The 18,334-nt window shown below is 41.6% G+C and overlaps 2 protein-coding genes across 2 annotated transcripts; both read right to left on the bottom strand.

Moving 5' to 3' along the window:
* Positions 1 to 8,386: 8,386 nt before the first annotated feature.
* LOC308296750 (kelch domain-containing protein 3-like) lies at positions 8,387 to 9,427 on the bottom strand (the record flags this gene model as incomplete). The annotated part of the gene is made up of 1 exon (XM_080740077.1): positions 8,387 to 9,427. The coding sequence occupies one exon, from the start codon at positions 9,425 to 9,427 to the stop codon at positions 8,387 to 8,389; it is 1,041 nt and encodes a 346-aa protein (XP_080596203.1).
* Positions 9,428 to 16,244: 6,817 nt separating this feature from the next.
* On the bottom strand, positions 16,245 to 17,282 carry LOC308296751 (kelch domain-containing protein 3-like; the record flags this gene model as incomplete). The annotated part of the gene is made up of 1 exon (XM_080740078.1): positions 16,245 to 17,282. The coding sequence occupies one exon, from the start codon at positions 17,280 to 17,282 to the stop codon at positions 16,245 to 16,247; it is 1,038 nt and encodes a 345-aa protein (XP_080596204.1).
* Positions 17,283 to 18,334: the final 1,052 nt, after the last annotated feature.

The raw sequence follows: 18,334 nt of genomic DNA on the forward strand, positions 1-18,334 counted from the left end.
TTAAAATCGATGTTTTGACGCCTTACTATAGCCTTATGTAATTTTGGGGGTTTTGAAGACAATCTAAAAAAAATGAATTAATTTCATATCCACGTGTTCGTCTCGAAGAGCTATACAACATACTAAGAGACAGGCGCTTAAAACCTATTGGTTTCCGAGCTAACGCACTTTGAAAAATCTAGGATTGCATTTGACGACAAAAAGTAGGGTTCCAGGGGTCGCACAGCAATGTGTCACACATCCACACGTTCGTCTCGACGAGCTATACAACATACCAAAAGAAAGGCACTATCGAAAATGTAAGACTTAAAATCTATGTTTTGACGCCTTACTATATATAGCCTTATGTAATTTTGGGGGTTTTGAAGACAATCTGAAAAAAATGAATTAATTTCATATCCACGCGTTCGTCTCGAAGAGCTATACAACATACTAAGAGACAGGCGCTTAAAACCTATTGGTTTCCGAGTTATCGCACATTGAAAAATCTAGGATTGCATTTGTCGACAAAAAGTAGGGTTCCAGGGGTCGCACAGCAATGTGTCACACATCCACACGTTCGTGTCGACGAGCTATACAACATGCCAAAAGAAAGGCACTATCGAAAATGTAAGACTTAAAATCTATGTTTTGACGCCTTACTATAGCCTTATGTAATTTTGGGGGTTTTGAAGACAATCTGAAAAAAAATTATTAATTTCATATCCACGCGTTCGTCTCGAAGAGCTATACAACATACTAAGAGACAGGCGCTTAAAACCTATTGGTTTCCGAGCTAACGCACTTTGAAAAATCTAGGATTGCATTTGACGACAAAAAGTAGGGTTCCAGGGGTCGCACAGCAATGTGTCACACATCCACACGTTCGCCTCGACGAGCTATACAACATACCAAAAGAAAGGCACTATCGAAAATGTAAGACTTAAAATCTATGTTTTGATGCCTTACATGTAATTTTGGGAGTTTTGAAGACAATCTGAAAAAAATGAATTAATTTCATATCCACGCGTTCGTCTCGAAGAGCTATACAACATACTAAGAGACAGGCGCTTAAAACCTATTGGTTTCCGAGTTATCGCACATTGAAAAATCTAGGATTGCATTTGTCGACAAAAAGTAGGGTTCCAGGGGTCGCACAGCAATGTGTCACACATCCACACGTTCGTCTCGACGAGCTATACAACATACCAAAAGAAAGGCACTATCGAAAATGTAAGACTTAAAATCTATGTTTTGACGCCTTACCTTGCCTTATGTAATTTTGGGGGTTTTGAAGACAATCGTTTTTTTTTTATTAATTTCATATCCACGCGTTCGTCTCGAAGAGCTATACAACATACTAAGAGACAGGCGCTTAAAACCTATTGGTTTCCGAGTTATCGCACATTGAAAAATCTAGGATTGCATTTGTCGACAAAAAGTAGGGTTCCAGGGGTCGCACAGCAATGTGTCACACATCCACACGTTCGTCTCGACGAGCTATACAACATACCAAAAGAAAGGCACTATCGAAAATGTAAGACTTAAAATCTATGTTTTGACGCCTTACTATAGCCTTATGTAATTTTGGGGGTTTTGAAGACAATCTGAAAAAAATGAATTAATTTCATATCCACGCGTTCGTCTCGAAGAGCTATACAACATACTAAGAGACAGGCGCTTAAAACCTATTGGTTTCCGAGTTATCGCACATTGAAAAATCTAGGATTGCATTTGTCGACAAAAAGTAGGGTTCCAGGGGTCGCACAGCAATGTGTCACACATCCACACGTTCGTGTCGACGAGCTATACAACATGCCAAAAGAAAGGCACTATCGAAAATGTAAGACTTAAAATCTATGTTTTGACGCCTTACTATAGCCTTATGTAATTTTGGGGGTTTTGAAGACAATCTGATTTTTTTTAATTAATTTCATATCCACGCGTTTGTCTCGAAGAGCTATACAACATACTAAGAGACAGGCGCTTAAAACCTATTGGTTTCCGAGTTATCGCACATTGAAAAATCTAGGATTGCATTTGTCGACAAAAAGTAGGGTTCCAGGGGTCGCACAGCAATGTGTCACACATCCACACGTTCGTCTCGACGAGCTATACAACATACCAAAAGAAAGGCACTATCGAAAGTTTAAGACTTAAAATCGATGTTTTGACGCCTTACTATAGCCTTATGTAATTTTGGGGGTTTTGAAGACAATCTAAAAAAAATGAATTAATTTCATATCCACGTGTTCGTCTCGAAGAGCTATACAACATACTAAGAGACAGGCGCTTAAAACCTATTGGTTTCCGAGCTATCGGAAAATTTATTTACTATAGCCTTATGTAATTTTGGGGGTTTTGAAGACAATCTGAAAAAAAATTATTAATTTCATATCCACGCGTTCGTCTCGAAGAGCTATACAACATACTAAGAGACAGGCGCTTAAAACCTATTGGTTTCCGAGCTAACGCACTTTGAAAAATCTAGGATTGCATTTGACGACAAAAAGTAGGGTTCCAGGGGTCGCACAGCAATGTGTCACACATCCACACGTTCGCCTCGACGAGCTATACAACATACCAAAAGAAAGGCACTATCGAAAATGTAAGACTTAAAATCTATGTTTTGACGCCTTACCTTGCCTTATGTAATTTTGGGGGTTTTGAAGACAATCTGTTTTTTTTTTATTAATTTCATATCCACGCGTTCGTCTCGAAGAGCTATACAACATACTAAGAAACAGGCGCTTAAAACCTATTGGTTTCCGAGTTATCGCACATTGAAAAATCTAGGATTGCATTTGTCGACAAAAAGTAGGGTTCCAGGGGTCGCACAGCAATGTGTCACACATCCACACGTTCGTCTCGACGAGCTATACAACATACCAAAAGAAAGGCACTATCGAAAATGTAAGACTTAAAATCTATGTTTTGACGCCTTACTATAGCCTTATGTAATTTTGGGGGTTTTGAAGACAATCTGATTTTTTTTAATTAATTTCATATCCACGCGTTCGTCTCGAAGAGCTAACATACTAAGAGACAGGCGCTTAAAACCTATTGGTTTCCGAGTTATCGCACATTGAAAAATCTAGGATTGCATTTGTCGACAAAAAGTAGGGTTCCAGGGGTCGCACAGCAATGTGTCACACATCCACACGTTCGTCTCGACGAGCTATACAACATACCAAAAGAAAGGCACTATCGAAAATTTAAGACTTAAAATCGATGTTTTGACGCCTTACTATAGCCTTATGTAATTTTGGGGGTTTTGAAGACAATCTAAAAAAAATTTATTAATTTCATATCCACGCGTTCGTCTCGAAGAGCTATACAACATACTAAGAGACAGGCGCTTAAAACCTATTGGTTTCCGTGTTATCGCACTTTGAAAAATCTAGGATTGCATTTGTCGACAAAAAGTAGGGTTCCAGGGGTCGCACAGCAATGTGTCACACATCCACACGTTCGTCTCGGCGAGCTATACAACATACCAAAAGAAAGGCACTATCGAAAATGTAAGACTTAAAATCGATGTTTTGACGCCTTGTAATTTTGGGGGTTTTGAAGACAATCTAAAAAAATGAATTAATTTCATATCCACGCGTTCGTCTCGAAGAGCTATACAACATACTAAGAGACAGGCGCTTAAAACCTATTGGTTTCCGAGCTATCGGAAAATGTATTTACTATAGCCTTATGTAATTTTGGGGGTTTTGAAGACAATCTGATTATTTTTATTAATTTCATATCCACGCGTTCGTCTCGAAGAGCTATACAACATACTAAGAGACAGGCGCTTAAAACCTATTGGTTTCCGAGCTAACGCACTTTGAAAAATCTAGGATTGCATTTGTCGACAAAAAGTAGGGTTCCAGGGGTCGGACAGCAATGTGTCACACATCCACACGTTCGCCTCGACGAGCTATACAACATACCAAAAGAAAGGCACTATCGAAAATGTAAAACTTAAAATCTATGTTTTGATGCCTTACTATAGCCTTATGTAATTTTGGGGGTTTTGAAGACAATCTAAAAAAAATGAATTAATTTCATATCCACGCGTTCGTCTCGAAGAGCTATACAACATACTAAGAGACAGGCGCTTAAAACCTATTGGTTTCCGAGCTATCGGAAAATTTATTTACTATAGCCTTATGTAATTTTGGGGGTTTTGAAGACAATCGGATTGCATTTGTCGACAAAAAGTAGGGTTCCAGGGGTCGCACAGCAATGTGTCACACATCCACACGTTCGTCTCGACGAGCTACAGAACATACCAAAAGAAAGGCACTATCGAAAATGTAAGACTTAAAATCTATGTTTTGACGCCTTACTATAGCCTTATGTAATTTTGGCGGTTTTGAAGACAATCTAAAAAAAATTAATTAATTTCATATCCACACGTTCGTCTCGAAGAGCTATACAACATACTAAGAGACAGGCGCTTAAAACCTATTGGTTTCCGAGTTATCGCACTTTGAAAAATCTAGGATTGCATTTGTTGACAAAAAGTAGGGTTCCAGGGGTCGCACAGCAATGTGTCACACATCCACACGTTCCTCTCGACGAGCTATACAACTTACCAAAAGAAAGGCACTATCGAAAACGTAAGACTTAAAATCTATGTTTTGACGCCTTACTATAGCCTTATGTAATTTTGGGGGTTTTGAAGACAATCTAAAAAAAATGAATTAATTTCATATCCACGCGTTTTTCTCGAAGAGCTATACAACATACTAAGAGACAGGCGCTTAAAACCTATTGGTTTCTGAGTTATTGCACATTGAAAAATCTAGGATTGCATTTGTCGACAAAAAGTAGGGTTCCAGGGGTCGCACAGCAATGTGTCACACATCCACACGTTCGTCTCGGCGAGCTACACAACATACCAAAAGAAAGGCACTATCGAAAATGTAAGACTTAAAATCTATGTTTTGACGCCTTACTATAAAGAGCCTTATGTAATTTTGGGGGTTTTGAAGACAATCTGAAAAAAATGAATTAATTTCATATCCACGCGTTCGTCTCGAAGAGCTATACAACATACTAAGAGACAGGGGCTTAAAACCTATTGGTTTCTGAGTTATTGCACATTGAAAAATCTAGGATTGCATTTGTCGACAAAAAGTAGGGTTCCAGGGGTCGCACAGCAATGTGTCACACATCCACATGTTCGTCTCGGCGAGTTATACAACATACCAAAAGAAAGGCACTATCGAAAATGTAAGACTTAAAATCTATGTTTTGACGCCTTACTATAGCCTTATGTAATTTTGGGGGTTTTGAAGACAATCTGAAAGAAATGAATTAATTTCATATCCACGCGTTCGTCTCGAAGAGCTATATGTAATTTTGGGGGTTTTGAAGACAATCTAAAAAAAATGAATTAATTTCATATCCACACGTTCGTCTCGAAGAGCTATACAACATACTAAGAGACAGGCGCTTAAAACCTATTGGTTTCCGAGTTATCGCACTTTGAAAAATCTAGGATTGCTTTTGTCAAAAAAAATAGGGTTCCAGGGGTCGCAAAGCAACGTGTCACACATCCACACGTTCTCTCGACGAGCTATACAACATACCAAAAGATAGGCACTATCGGAAATTTAAGACTTAAAATCTATGTTTTGACGCCTTACTATAGCCTTATGTAATTTTGGGGGTTTTGAAGACAATCTGAAAAAAATGAATTAATTTCATATCCACGCGTTCGTCTCGAAGAGCTATCGCACTTTGAAAAATCTAGGATTAGATTTAGAATTACGGAGAAAATTTCTAAGACATTTTAAGTGTGCCTGCAGCTCGCTAAGTGTGTGCAACCTTGTGTAGCGGTTGGTGTTAGCATTAGCATTTGTTAGCATTAGCAGTTGTTAGCATTAGCATTTGTTAGCATTAGCATTTGTCAAAAAAAAAGTAGGGTTCCTGGGGTCGGAAATTTAAGACTTAAAATCTATGTTTTGACCACATACTATCTATAGTCTTATGTAATTTTGGGGGTTTTTAAGACAATCTGAAAAAAATTAACTAAACTCATATCCACGTTTTTGTCTTAGCGAGCTATATAACAGACTAAAAGATGGGCACTGTGATCAATCTTGGGTTAGGTTTAGAATTAAGAAGAAAGTAGAAAAACATTGCTAAAAAAGTAGGGTTCCAGGTGTCGCACAGCAATGTTTCACACATCCACACGTTCGTCTCGACGAGCTATACAACATACTCAAAGATGGGCACTATCGAAAAATTAAGACTTAAATCTTTGTTTTGACGACATACTATAGTCTTTTGTCTTTTGGGGGGTTTTAAAGACCCCCCAAAAGAAAATGAGTTAAACTCATATCCACGCGTTCGTCTTGGCGAGCTATACAACATACTAAAATATGGGCGCGTAAAACCTTTTTTTTGTGTGTTATCGCACAGAAATTCGCTCACAAGTAGCTGGAATTTTGAATCAGGGTCAGGGTTCACACAGGGAGACACGGATCTGAGGTACAGTACATTCACACAGTGAGGAGACACTGATCTGAGGTACAGTACATTCACACAGGGAGGAGACACTGATCTGAGGTACAGTACATTCACACACAGAGTCAAACATTAGCTGATCTACAAGCTGGACTAATTTCACACCATCTGTAATACAGAGTCAAACAGGGATGATGTATGATAGTTAGCAATAACTATATTAGATCACACAGTTTGATAGACAACATGAGAACTACATACAGACAACTATCTGACAGCAGGACACCGCAGGGAATTGAACCCCGTCCCAGTAAACCAGGAGTTCCATACCAGTGTCTTGTTCTGCTTGATCTTATCGTTTGTGTCAGTGTCAGCTTGCCACCGCTGGGCTTGGGCTTCAACTCAACTGGGTCATTTTGGGTTGGGATGCAATTTTCAGAGCTGTTGAAAACTAGTCTAAAGCAGTGGTTCCAAAACCTTTTCCTGTCAAGGACCCCCAAATTGACACGCATTCTGCAGATCCCCACCTGAAAATATTTTCTGCCTGGGAAGATTTTTCAAGATTTATCAAATGTTTAAGAAATATCCGGGGGCAGGGTGGCGCAGTAGTTAGCGCTTTGCCTCACAGCTAGAAGGTCCTGGATTTGATTCCCGCCGGGGGACGCTGTGGGTGCTGGGGCGTTTTCCTCCCTCCGCATCATCAGCGCCCACACCCTAGGTGGGGTTGGCAATAGGGCCTTTCTGTTTGTAGTTTGCATGTTCTCCCCTTGTCTCCTAGAGTTGATACCCTCACAAACACATGCAGTAATCCTGGTTTCAATAATGCCTCCCCCTGGCCAGCCGGGGCGCCTGATGGAGGGGAAAGGAACTGGTTTCAGGCCTGCTGAGCAGGAGGTGGGGAGAAGTGTGGGGCCAAAAGTGGCTCAATAGTGCAGTCCTCCCACTCAGGACAGCTGAAAATGCTCTGAAAACCAGGCAGAAATGACAGGAGGGAGTGGTAATTTAGCCTCAAACCTTTTGCAAAAAAAAATTTGGGACACAAACAATGTTATATAAATTATTTTTAAGTGCATGGTGTAGAACCTTTAACCTTTAAGGGAGCCTAAAGACTATAATTATGTGGATAACCCACCTGGTTCATATTGAGAGACAGTCATGAAAAGGTTGTGGAATTGATTTCTGAGCTTTTTCTACTATTACTCTATCAATTCTTTTTTTCGAACAGTCTAGATCTTCTTTAGCACATACATTTCTGTCACCGAATCATCACGATATAATGTTAAGTGAGATTGTATAACTAAGTAAATCCATTAGTCTGATTAACCCCTTAAACCCTATGGTGGAGACGGTCCTCTCCTCCGGTGTTGATGCTAACAATAGTTGTGTGTTGTGTGTAGGTCTGTCTGCCATGATCCCAGGATGGACATGTGGTCCAGGTGATGGACTACAACCCTCAGCAGATTGAAGACATACTGGAGCACTACTCTAACACCCTGAACCAGAGCCCTGTGGAACACCTGAAATACTGGAGCACTACTTTAACACCCTGAACCAGAGCCCTGTGGAACACCTGAAATACTGGAGCCCTCTTAAAATAAAGAAGGACAAAAAAAAGGGCAGAAGGAATGTCATTCTATCGGTATATTTCAACTAGGCCTTTTGACTTAGCGGCTTTCATTTTTCAAGAAGTAACCAAAAATACTCCGGGAAGACCATTGACCATTTTTTTGTCTTTGTGTTTCAGTGATCGTTGCTGAGGTAACGCAGCCGTCGCTAGGCGTGGGTTATGAGGTGGGTCGGGCTGTGACCATGAAGAAAAGAATCCTGTGTCTGTTCACACCTTCATCAGGATGAATTACCATTTGTTTGTTTGTTTGTTTGTTTGTTTGTTGGTTTCTTTCTTGGGAAGCAGGGGGCTATGTTCGCCATATATGTTATTTTATTTGTTGGTAGTCATGGCTGCCAGTTCCCACCTGATGTCGTGTGGGAGTCCAGACCGCTCCAGTCCGTACTGAATAACAGCTAGCTTGCATAACGTCTTCAGACTAGGACTTAAGTCTAAGATGTACAGGTCACCAGGTTTGTTAATCCCTCCAAAAAGAATGACACGATCTCCCACCATGCAACAGCACATCCTATGCTTCCCACCGGGGCCTTTTCCTTTGGGCTCAAGCTTCTTCCAGGAGAAGGTCTCTGGGTTTAATTTCCACAGATCATTTAATCTCATTCCCCCCAGAATGTAGCCACCAAATATGTACAGCTCTCCATTGTAGGCAAATGCTGAATGACTCCTGCGTTCTTCTGGAAGAAGCTGTGTTGAAGGCGTGTTGAGCCAACAGTTGCTCTCTGTGTCAAACACTCTGATCTTGTTGTTGTAAGTGTAACTGTACCCCCCACAGCCACCAAATACAAACATCTTTGTCCCGATGATGGTGGCAGAGTGACATTCTGAAACAGGCGGTGGAGTACCTCTGGTGTTAATTAAAGACCAGACCATTGTGTTTGTGTCCATCTTGTAGATGTCATTATAGTATGCAGTCACAGGGTGGTAATGTCCTCCATGGATAAACATGACCTTCCCCAAGACACAGGCTGAGTGGTCCTCCCTCGCCCTTGGAACAGTTCCAGAAACCTTGGGCTTTAACCACCTGTGGGTGTCGACATCAAATGCATAAAGCAAGTTGCAGTTCTTATATGTTTTGATAATAAGCCCTCCCCAGATGTAGATGGTATATTCTATCAGCACAGCTGTGTGGTAGCAGCGACAGGTGGGAACCTCAAGGTGAAGTTCTCCTCTCCCAGGTGTAACAGGGGACAACCTCATCCAGCACAAAGACACAGTGTTGAAGACATGAACCTGAATGTGATCTCTGTCATTGTTGTCATCTCCTCCAAAGGAGAACACCTTGTGCTCCACTGTGACAGCAGCATGGAAGGATCTCTTTTGGCCTCCGTTCAGACGTACCGTCCAAGTTAACATCAGTAGTTCTCACCAATCTTGTTCAAGGAAAGTTTATTCTAGCTGTTGCTGAATGTTTGTAAAGTGTATTTGTCATTTCAGTTTTAAAGGACAATTACAGGGTTGTGATGATGTCATTGTGATAGCCATTGTGTGATGTCATTAAGTGAAACTGTATTAGCTTTCATCTTCTTCAGATTCAAAACTGGTTTTGACTCTGAAGAAAATGAAAGCCATTAAAGGTCCATGAAACACAAAATCACTTTTTCTATAAATATATATTATATCAATGAGTCTCTGAGTCTCTGTAGCTATTTCTGTGTACTTCCAGTTTCTAGGTCAAAAAGAAATATTTCGCGCCACTCATTAAATATTAGCTATCACTGTTCTGTGGTGTAACGTGATGTAGGCATATCTAATTAATATTAACGTTTGTTTTACAGAGTCGTATCAAGGGGGGGACGTGGTTTCACTGTATGCTTGTTTCAGCCAGAGAGAAGAGCAGGCGCTGTCAACAGACAGTTACACTGTGTGGTGCCTGTGTTATTTTCTGTGTAGTGTAGTAGCCTGTGTGTGTGTGTGTGTGTGTGTGTGTGTGTGTGTGTGTGTGTGTGTGTGTGTGTGTGTGTGTGTGTGTGTGTGTGTGTGTGTGTGTCGTGACGGTGCACGCACACACACAACGTCCACACACGGAAAATAGCAGATCTACAAGCTCACAACGCGTCGCGAAAGCGACGCCTTGTGAGCTTGTATATCGGCTATGTATGTAGCCTAGCTAATAGCCGTAGAGCCGAAACCAACGTGTTTACATGAGAAGCTATTGCTGCTACGGCTGTTAGCTAGGCTACATAGCTACATAGCTAATATATAAGCTCACAACGCGTCGCGACGCGACGCGTTGTGAGCTTGTAGATCTGCTAGTTTTCGTGTGTGTGGACGTTGTGTGTGCGAGCGCACTGTCACGACACACACACACACACACACACACACACACACACACACACACACACACACACACACACACACACTACACAGCAAATAGCGAGCCTAGCGTCCATTCTTCACTGGTTTCGTGGTCCAGACCTGGAGAAAGTGTGTCCATGGATAAAAGCTCAGAGAGCTTGTTTGTAAAATACCTGCACATTTTAATTGGTTACAGAACATGGAGTTGCCGAATCTTTATACTTTTTACACCTCCAATGGCTGGTTTTAAAAAATGTTTCCGAAATGGAAAAGCAACAAGTGCCCACTGCTGACAGCTTCGGTCTGTCTCTTTCTGTTACAAGACGCATTACTCCGCCCCCTCCCCCCACAACGGCAGATAACTACGCCTACATTTTTGAAATCTTTTCATGTTCTGAAATCCCATAAAACAAATTAGAGGCGGGGTTTCTTATCCCTTTAAGTAATCACTACCTTGATCTACCGTCATCTTCATTTTTGGGGGAGGTCAGATTCAGACAAGTAGAAATAATTAATCAACCAAAACAATTTTAATTGATTGTTTTTTTGTATCCATTAGCCTATAAAATCCTTAAGCCCTATGGTGGAGACGGTCCTCTCCACAGGTGTGGATGCTAACAATAGTTGTGTGTTGTGTGTAGGTCTGTCTGCCATGATCCCAGGATGGACATGTGGTCCAGGTGATGGACTACAACCCTCAGCAGATTGAAGACATACTGGAGCACTACTTTAACACCCTGATCCAGAGCCCTGTGGAACACCTGAAATACTGGAGCACTACTCTAACACCCTGAACCAGAGCCCTGTGGAACACCACACTACTCACCAACACACATTCAACACATCAACTCATGAAGCCTCTTTTCTTTTTCGTTTTTCTTTTCTTTTTTTAGTTTCTCTTAAGAAATCACATCCAGCGCTCTGGCAGTTCAACGTTTAGAAACAAGTTAACAATTACAACAAAATTAAACAACATTTCGCTTGGGACCACCTGGAACCCCCTCAAGGACCACTGGGGGTCCCCGGACCACTGATTGAGAACCACTGCTTTCTTTTCTCCTTCACGTTTGATTAGTTTATCCTCGGTGGGACAGACAGACATACCATTGCAAGCATCCGTTTTGCACAAAAAACATTCCTTGGGCTAAAAAACAGCCCCGGGGCCGTTTTAGCCCATGGAATGTTTTTTTTTGTGCAAAACGGATGCTTGCAATGGATTCAGAATCATGAAAACCCCCTAGACCCCTCATATGTTACTTAAAGCAGATTAATGTTTTGCTTTTTTCCCCTGTAATGTAAAGTTAATGGGACACCAACTCTAGCAGCTGATAACACCAATTTAGCTGCGTCTCAGAAAGGGTTATCATACCAAATTATAATCTACAGATATAGAGCTTTTCAAAAATGCATGATAACCTTTGCCACCTTTCAGATACCGACATCTCGTATGGCCCATGGAATAATTAGAGTAATGTTAACTCCATAGACACATACAAAACAGGAAAAGTACAAAAATATGGCACCACCTCTACAAGTAGGTAAACTCCAACAGCCAGCGGTCATTATCACCTCAAGACACCCAAGCAACACATAAGCCTCACCTCAGACCCCACATTATCACATGAAAAAAGGCTGTTGAAGTCTACATTCTGCCCCCAGCACCCCATCCTGTGTATCAGATACGCTTCCTCCAGATACTACATAATTACGTATAGCGTAGCGGTAAACCTCTCGGGTGCAAGTGGTTAATGTAAAAAAGAAATAAAGGAAAAAAGAAAATCCTATCGCAAAAAGATTTGGTCCCTCCCAGTTCAATTTAAAATGTAAACGTTCAGCAGACAAGGACATTTTAATTATATTTCAATGTTCATCAATCAAAAAATATATAAGGGAAAATGACCCATATGACCAAAGGCATTACATAACGTTTCTGTTCAAACATGGAAGAAACATTAAAAGTTGTTTTTTGTCTTTGTGTTTCGTTGATCGTGATCGTTGCTGAGGTAACGCAGCCGTCGCTAGGCATGGGTTATGCGTTGGGTCGGGCTGTGACCATGAAGAAGAGAATCCTGTGTCTGTTCACACCTTCATCAGGAAGAATTACCATTTGTTTGTTTGTTTCTTTCTTGGGGAGCAGGGGGCTATGTTCGCCATATATGTCATTTATTTGTTGGTAGTCATGGCTGCCAGTTCCCACCTGATGTTGTGTGGGAGTCCAGACCGCTCCAGTCCGTACTGAATAACAGTTAGCTTGCATAACGTCTTTAGACTAGGACTTAAGTCTAAGATGTACAGGTCATTAGGTTTTTCAAATCCTCCAAAAAGTATGACACGATCTCCCACCTTGCAACAGCACATCCTATGCTTCCCACCGGGGTCTTTTCCTTTGCGCTCAACCTTCTTCCAGGAGCAGGTCTCTGGGTTTAATTTCCACAGATCGTTTAATCTCGTTCCAAATGTGTAACCACCAAATATGTACAGCTCTCCATTGTAGGCAAATGCTGAATGACTCCTGCGTTCTTCTGGAAGAAGCTGTGTTGAAGGCGTGTTGAGCCAACAGTTGCTCTCTGTGTCAAACACTCTGATCTTGTTGTTGTAGGTGTCACTGTACCCCCCACGGCCACCAAATACAAACATCTTTGTCCCGATGATGGTGGCAGAGTGACATTCTGAAAACAGGCGGTGGAGTACCTCTGGTGTTAATTAAAGACCATACCGTTGTGTTTAGGTCCATCTTGTAGATGTCATTATAGTATCCAGTCATCGGACATATCCTCCATGGATAAACATGACCTTCCCCAAGACACAGGCTGAGTGGTCCTCCCTCGTCTCTGGAACGGTTCCAGAAATCTTGGGTTTAAACCATCGGTGGGTGTCGACATCAAATGCATAAAGTAAGTTGCAGTTCTCTTTTGTTTCGGTAATACGCCCTCCCCAGATGTAGATGGTATATTCTATCAGCACAGCTGTGTGGTAGCAGCGACGGGAGGGAACCTCAAGGTGAAGTTCTCCTCTTCCAGGTGTAACTGGGGACAACATCATCCAGCGCAAAGACACAGTGTTGAAGAGATGAACCTCAATGTGTTCTCTGTCATTGTTGTCATCTCCTCCAAAGCAGAACACCTTGTGCTCCACTGTGACAGCAGCATGGAAGGATCTCTTTGGGCCTCCGTTCAGACGTACCGTCCAACGAAACAGTTCACACATCAGAAACCCCTTCAATCAACGTTGCTTAATAGTATTACTGGAAAGTAGTTTCACACAGGTGGATCCGTTGCTAAATGATGTTTTGCCTCGTTGACAATTCATTTTAAATGAACTACATGATTGTGTTGTCATTGTGTGATGATGTCTATATGTTGTCATCTGTTTGTTTTTACTTTTGTTCATTAGTACTATGACATCACTATCATGGTCATCTCCATATTTAGGCTTAAAGGTATCATAACTTTCCGTACAGTTTAGTGTATGTTAAGTCTGATGTGATGAGATGCATGATGGGAGCCTAGAGTCTGGAATTGAGTGGATCACCCACTTTGTAAATGCCATATAGACCATTTGCTTATTTCCACGCCCTATTTAACACCATAAAAGGCAACAGGATATTTGTAGAAAAAAAACTGATTTGCAAGCTTACAATACAATGTGTCGCGTTGCATCACATTGATAACTTGTACATCTGTTCTGTCCCTCGACTAAAGTAATGCTCTCTATGTGTATAGAGCATAACATATTTTACAAAGTTTAACCCCAACGTTTCTACTGAACAAAGCTCAACTCTTTGCTAAGGTGAAATGATTGGCATACTCCAACCCCACTATCCAATAGATTATGGACCAGAGCTTTATTGATTACTGAGGGGAAATCTGTCCTTTGGATTAACACCTATCCACTGTCCTACGTCAGGGTGGGGAATGGAGTAATGGACACAGCTAGATTTCATCCATACTGTATCCTCTCATCAGGTAATATAAAAAAAAGACCTACTGTATCAGGCTGTTGTGTGGTGTTCATGTGATTGAGTATAATTTAATAAATGAATGCAACTTGGAGGTGTGTCTGTTGCATATAAGGCACTCGCCCCGTTACTAACCCTATCCCTAACCGCACGCAAAGCCACATAGTCGGAGTAACGGGATGTCGGATTTATGGGTTGTCCCCTGAAGTACACCGCCAAGACAATAGGACACAAGTATGTCACAGGGACATAGCCCAATACACCCCTTAGTCTGGGGAATCAGGGATATTTCGAACCAATTAGTATAAAAGCGCCACATTTTGCCCAGATGTAGCCCAGGGCATGCTCTAATGATTTAGCTAGGGCGCCAAAGCGGACGACCTTCGGGGTCGCCACAGCGGCCAAATCAAGTTGGACTCCCATCGACACTATACTACAGCTAGAAAATACCCAGAAAATAATATGCTTTAAGTAGCAACTTGATTTGACCACTGTGGCGACCCCGAAGGTTTGCCCTGGGCTACATCTGGGCAAAAAGTGGCGCTTTTAAACTGATTTGTGGGAAATGACCATTTTCAATCCCTAATTCCCCAGACTATTGTGCCAGGGAGAAATTGGATACCATTTGTTTTAGTCTTTGGTACGAGCCGGCCAGGGAATCCAATCTCAGGGCAGACTGCCTCGAGCTTGCCTCTAGTTTACCTTAAAAGCTAGAGGCAAGCTAGAGGCAAGCTGGAGAAGTCAAGCTCACAACATGTGTTGTGAGCTTGGAGATCTGTTAATTTCAGCTAAGGTTCCACCCAGAATAGGGACGCTATGGTCAGTGGTGTGTTCTAGGTTTTTTTCTGAGGGTATAATCTACCATAATTATTCCCTCCCTCACGCACGGCACACACGGTCACCGAAGGAAGTAAGCGCTCAATTGTGACATTGTGCCGTGATATTTTCTCTTCTATAACATAATGATCAGGAGGAAGATTATTATTATTATATATATATAAAAAAAAAACAGAAAGTGTTAAAATTATGTTTTTATGTGGCCACACCCACCTGTGTATTAAGGATACCTGGTTGCCAGGTGAGTGGTGACCCAGCTGAATTAGCTACTCCCCCAGTGTTGTTGAATGGTAAAAAGGGGAGGGAGTGATATAAAGATTTCAATTGGGCCTTTTGACTCAGAAGCTTCAGCTTTTAGGATGTAACAAAAAATACACAGGGAAGACATAGTTGCATAATATAACATTACCTGGGGGTCTATTAGACGAATGTTAACTCCATAGACCCATACAAAACAGAAAAAGTACAAAAAAGTAATTATCACCTCAAGACAATAGCCACACATAAGCCTCCACCTCAGAGCCCACATTATCACATGAAAAAGGCTGTTGAAGTCTACATTCTGCCCCCAGCCCCCCCTCCTGAGTATCAGATATGCTTCCTCCAGATAAACCATAATTACGTATAGCGTAGCGGTAAACCTCTCGGGTGCAAGTGGTTAATGTAAAAAAAAAAAAAAAAAGGAAAAAAGAAAATCCTATCGCAACAAGATTTGGTCCCTCCCAGTTAAATTTAAAATGTAAACATTCAGCAGACATGGAAATTGTAATTATATTTCAATGTTCATCAATCAAAAAATAAATAAGGGAAAATGACCCATATGACCAAAGGCATTACATAACGTTTCTGTTCAAACATTGAAGAAACATTAAAAAAGAAATGTGTCTTTGTGTTTCAGTGATCGTTGCTGAGGTAACACAGCCGTCGCTAGGCATGGGTTATGAGTTGGGTTGGGCTGTGACCATGAAGAAGAGAATGCTGTGTCTGTTCAGACCTTCATCAGGAAGAATTACCATTTGTTTGTTTGTTTGTTTCTTTCTTTCTTGGGGAGCAGGGGGCTATGTTCGCCCTATATGTAATTTATTTGTTGGTAGTCATGGCTGCCAGTTCCCACCTGATGTCGTGTGGGAGTCCAGACCGCTCCAGTCCGTACTGAATAACAGCTAGCTTGCATAACGTCTTCAGACTAGGACTTAAGTCTAAGATGTACAGGTCATCAGGTTTGTTAATCCCTCCAAAAAGAATGACACGATCTCCCACCATGCAACAGCACATCCTATGCTTCCCACCGGGGCCTTTTCCTTTGGGCTCAACTTTCTTCCAGGAGAAGGTCTCTGGGTTTAATTTCCACAGATCATTTAATCTCATTCCCCCCAGTTTGTAGCCACCAAATATGTACAGCTCTCCATTGTAGGCAAATGCTGAATGACTCCTGCGTTCTTCTGGAAGAAGCTTTGTTGAAGGCGTGTTGAGCCAACAGTTGGTCTCTGTGTCAAACACTCTGATCTTGTTGTTGTAGGTGTCACTGTACCCCACACGGCCACCAAATACAAACATCTTTGTCCCGATGATGGTGGCAGAGTGACATTCTGAAACAGGCGGTGGAGTACCTCTGGTGTTAATTAAAGACCAGACCATTGTGTTTGTGTCCATCTTGTAGATGTCATTATAGTATCCAGTCATACGGACATATCCTCCATGGATAAACATGACCTTCCCCAAGACACAGGCTGAGTGGTCCTCCCTCGCCTCTGGAACGGTTCCAGAAATCTTGGGTTTAAACCATAGGTGGGTGTCGACATCAAAGGCATAAAGAAAGTTGAAGTTCTTATATGTTTTGGTAATATGCCCTCCCCAGATGTAGATGGTATATTCTATCAGCACAGCTGTGTGGTAGCGGGGACGGGAGGGAACATCGAGGTGAAGTTCTCCTCTTCCAGGTGTAACTGGAGACAACCTCATCCAGCACAAAGACACAGTGTTGAACACATGAACCTCAATGTGATCTCTGTCATTGTTGTCATCTCCTCCAAAGGAGAACACCTTGTGCTCCACTATGACAGCAGCATGGAAGGATCTCTTTGGGCCTCCGTTCAGACGTACCGTCCAAGTTAACATCAGTAGTTCTCACCAATCGTGTTCGGGGAAAGTTTCTTCCTGCGGTTGCTAAATGACTATTGTTTATTTGTCATTTCAGTTTTAAAGGACAATTACAGGGTGGTGAAGTCATTGTGATAGCCATTGTGTGATGTCATTAAGTGCAACTGTATTAGCTTTACATTTGCTCATCTGCACTATGACATCACTACCATGATGTCACAAAGAGAAGTTCAATGAACCTCTAGTTTTATTAAATTGCTGGTTGTCTGACGTATCAACTTTCATCTTCTTCAGATTCGAACTGGTTTTAATAAAATGTTAATTGATTGTTTGTGAATCCATTAGACTGATTAACCCCTTAAGCCTTATGGTGGAGACAGTCCTTTCCAGAGGTGTTGATGCTAACAATAGTTGTGTGTTGTGTGAAGGTCTGTCTGCCATGATCCCAGGAGCCCAGGATGGACAGGTGGTCCAGGTGATGGACTACAACCCTCAGCAGATTGAAGACATACTGGAGCACTACTTTAACACCCTGAACCAGAGCCCTGTGGAACACCTGAAATACTGGAGCACTACTTTAACACCCTGAACCAGAGCCCTGAGGAACAACACTTTACTCTCACCAACACACATTCAACATATTAACTTACATTACATTTAAATGAAGGCTATTTTCTTTTTCGTTTTTTTATTTTTATTTTTTTTCTCTTAAGATATCACATCCAGCGCTCTGGCACTTCAAAGATTTTGGTCAACGTTTAGAAACAAGTTAACAATTACAACAACATTAAGCAACATTTAGCTTGGGACCACCTGGAACCCCCTCAAGGACCACTGGGGGTCCCCGGACCACTGATTGAGAACCACTGCTTTAGATGGAACAGGGTCATCTTTTCTCCTTCACGTTTGATTAGTTTATCCTCGGTAGGACAGACAGACATTTCAAAATCAAACATAATAATTGTAAAAAACTAAATGCTTCATGTTTGTTAAAGCTATACTGTGTAAGATGCTCAACTAGTGGTCAGTAGCCCTATAGCAAACCGCGGTCGCGTTCGCGTCTTTCGCCC

This window comes from Nannobrachium achirus (assembly GCF_963921795.1).
Source record: "Nannobrachium achirus genome assembly, chromosome: 13".
In the NCBI taxonomy this organism is placed as follows: Eukaryota; Metazoa; Chordata; class Actinopteri; order Myctophiformes; family Myctophidae; genus Nannobrachium; species Nannobrachium achirus.